At 44.7% G+C, this 1,808-nt stretch overlaps 1 protein-coding gene across 1 annotated transcript in view; it reads left to right on the top strand.

The window, feature by feature from the left end:
• The window catches only part of ABCC4 (ATP binding cassette subfamily C member 4), a 196,266-nt gene that overhangs the window by 30,062 nt on the left and 164,396 nt on the right, over positions 1-1,808 (top strand). Inside the window, exons 4-5 of the mRNA XM_015567729.1 lie at positions 11-100; positions 1,462-1,625. Coding sequence (XP_015423215.1) covers positions 11-100; positions 1,462-1,625 — 254 coding nt within the window. The remainder of the gene's footprint in view (positions 1-10; positions 101-1,461; positions 1,626-1,808) is intronic.

Raw genomic sequence — 1,808 nt, 5'->3', positions numbered from 1 at the left:
CTATTTTCAGGCGCTTCGCCTTAATCACACGGCCATGGGCAAGACCACCATTGGCCAGATCGTCAATCTGCTGTCTAATGACGTGAATAAGTTTGATCAGGTAAGCTGCCCCTGAGTGGTCCTGTTTCATTTCCCAACCTTCCTATCTCGTTCACCACGGGCTAGGATTCTGTTCTGGACATGAGGCTTTTAATAAATAAATAAATAAATAAATAAATAAATAAATAAATAATTCAACTTTTATTTTTATTTTTTTTGGTGTGCATCTTAGATATAATATGTACTGTCCTATAGATGAGAGTTTTGTTTTTCTAATGTTGCCTACCACACAATTCAGTTGTAAATAGGCAGACAGCAGTGTTCTTGCCCAGCTTGGTTAAATGTACCCAATATTCTTACTGGGTTTCTTAGCACATTGTGCTAGGGTTATTGGCTGAGTCTTTTTCCTCCTCTAGACCAGTGGTTGCCAACCGGTGGTCCGCGGACCACTGGTGGTCCGTGAGGTCCAGAAGGTTGGCGACCGCTGCTGATGAACTTCTGGTGGGTAGGGATTGTTTTTACCTCTGTGTCTTGTGTAGTACCCTAGGTCCACATGCCTGCTGTGTACGAAGCCTTCAGTAAGTAATGGCAAATGGTGGTCCCTAGCCAGAAGCAGCCTACTCTCCTCTAACCCTCTACACCAGGGGTGGGAAAACTTTTTGACTCGAGGGCCACAATGGGTTCTTAAACTGGACCGGAGGGCCGGAACAAAAGCATGGATGGAGTGTTTGTGTGAACTAATATAAATTCAAAGTAAACATCATTACATAAAAGGGTACGGTCTTTTTTTTTTTTTTTTTTTTTTTTTCTTTTCAAAGGGCCGGATCCGGCCCACAGGCCATAGTTTGCCCCTGGCTGCTCTACACTCTCGTTTTCCACTTACCTGGTGAATATATCCCATTATCCAGGACATCATAGCTGCTGGTCAGATCTGTATTGTGCTAGATCACTTCTCTTTTAACTACTCATTTATCAAAAATGAACTAGGGTCCCTGCTCAGTTTTAGGGATGACTAAGACTTTTTGCCCCAGAGAAGCCATAGTCTACCAGGTAGATAAGTACACAAGGAATTACTGGAGCATGTGGTAGGGACCCTACTATAGGCTCTTCCTGGGTGATGGAGAGCCTAGAGGAGGTGGGGCTGAATTGTATGGCAGAGTTTGGGGAAGCCCTGAGCTCATCTGTGGGGAAGACAAAGCCCAGATCTTCCTTCCAATGCTGCTGGTCAGGTTGTCCCTGGGTGTGCCTGTGTTGTCCCAGAATGGTAGCTTTTTTGTGCCGTAGCAGGTTGAAAACCCAGCGGGATCACTTCTGTGTAGGTTCTCATCTGTACTGTTCCTTCAGAGCAGATTGTTTCTATACTGTATCTTTCACTGATTTTGTTTTTAAATAGTCCTACAAAGGCTTTTTCTTTTTTCGAAGGTCACCGTGTTCTTGCACTTTCTGTGGGCGGGCCCACTGCAGGCCATCGCAGTGACTGTCCTGCTCTGGAAGGAGATAGGAATATCGTGTCTCGCCGGGATGGCTGTGCTAATTATCCTCCTGCCTTTGCAAAGCTGCGTGGGAAAGTTGTTCTCGTCCTTCCGGTAAGAGAGACATGGTGAGGTACTATTGTAATAAAGTAACATGGATTTGGTAACATGCACCGTTTGCCAAATGCTTTTGTTTAAAAACGAAACAAATGCCCTCTGTAATCTCTTCTTTGCATTGTAGACTGAGAGAGTCTTAGAGAGTGGGGCTCCAGCCTTAATCTGAAAGCATCTTGTAGC

Source organism: Myotis davidii, unplaced genomic scaffold (genome assembly GCF_000327345.1).
Source record: "Myotis davidii unplaced genomic scaffold, ASM32734v1 scaffold419, whole genome shotgun sequence".
NCBI lineage: Eukaryota > Metazoa > Chordata > Mammalia > Chiroptera > Vespertilionidae > Myotis > Myotis davidii.
Note: the sequence above shows the minus strand (reverse complement) of the source record. Positions and strands in the feature narration are given on the sequence as shown.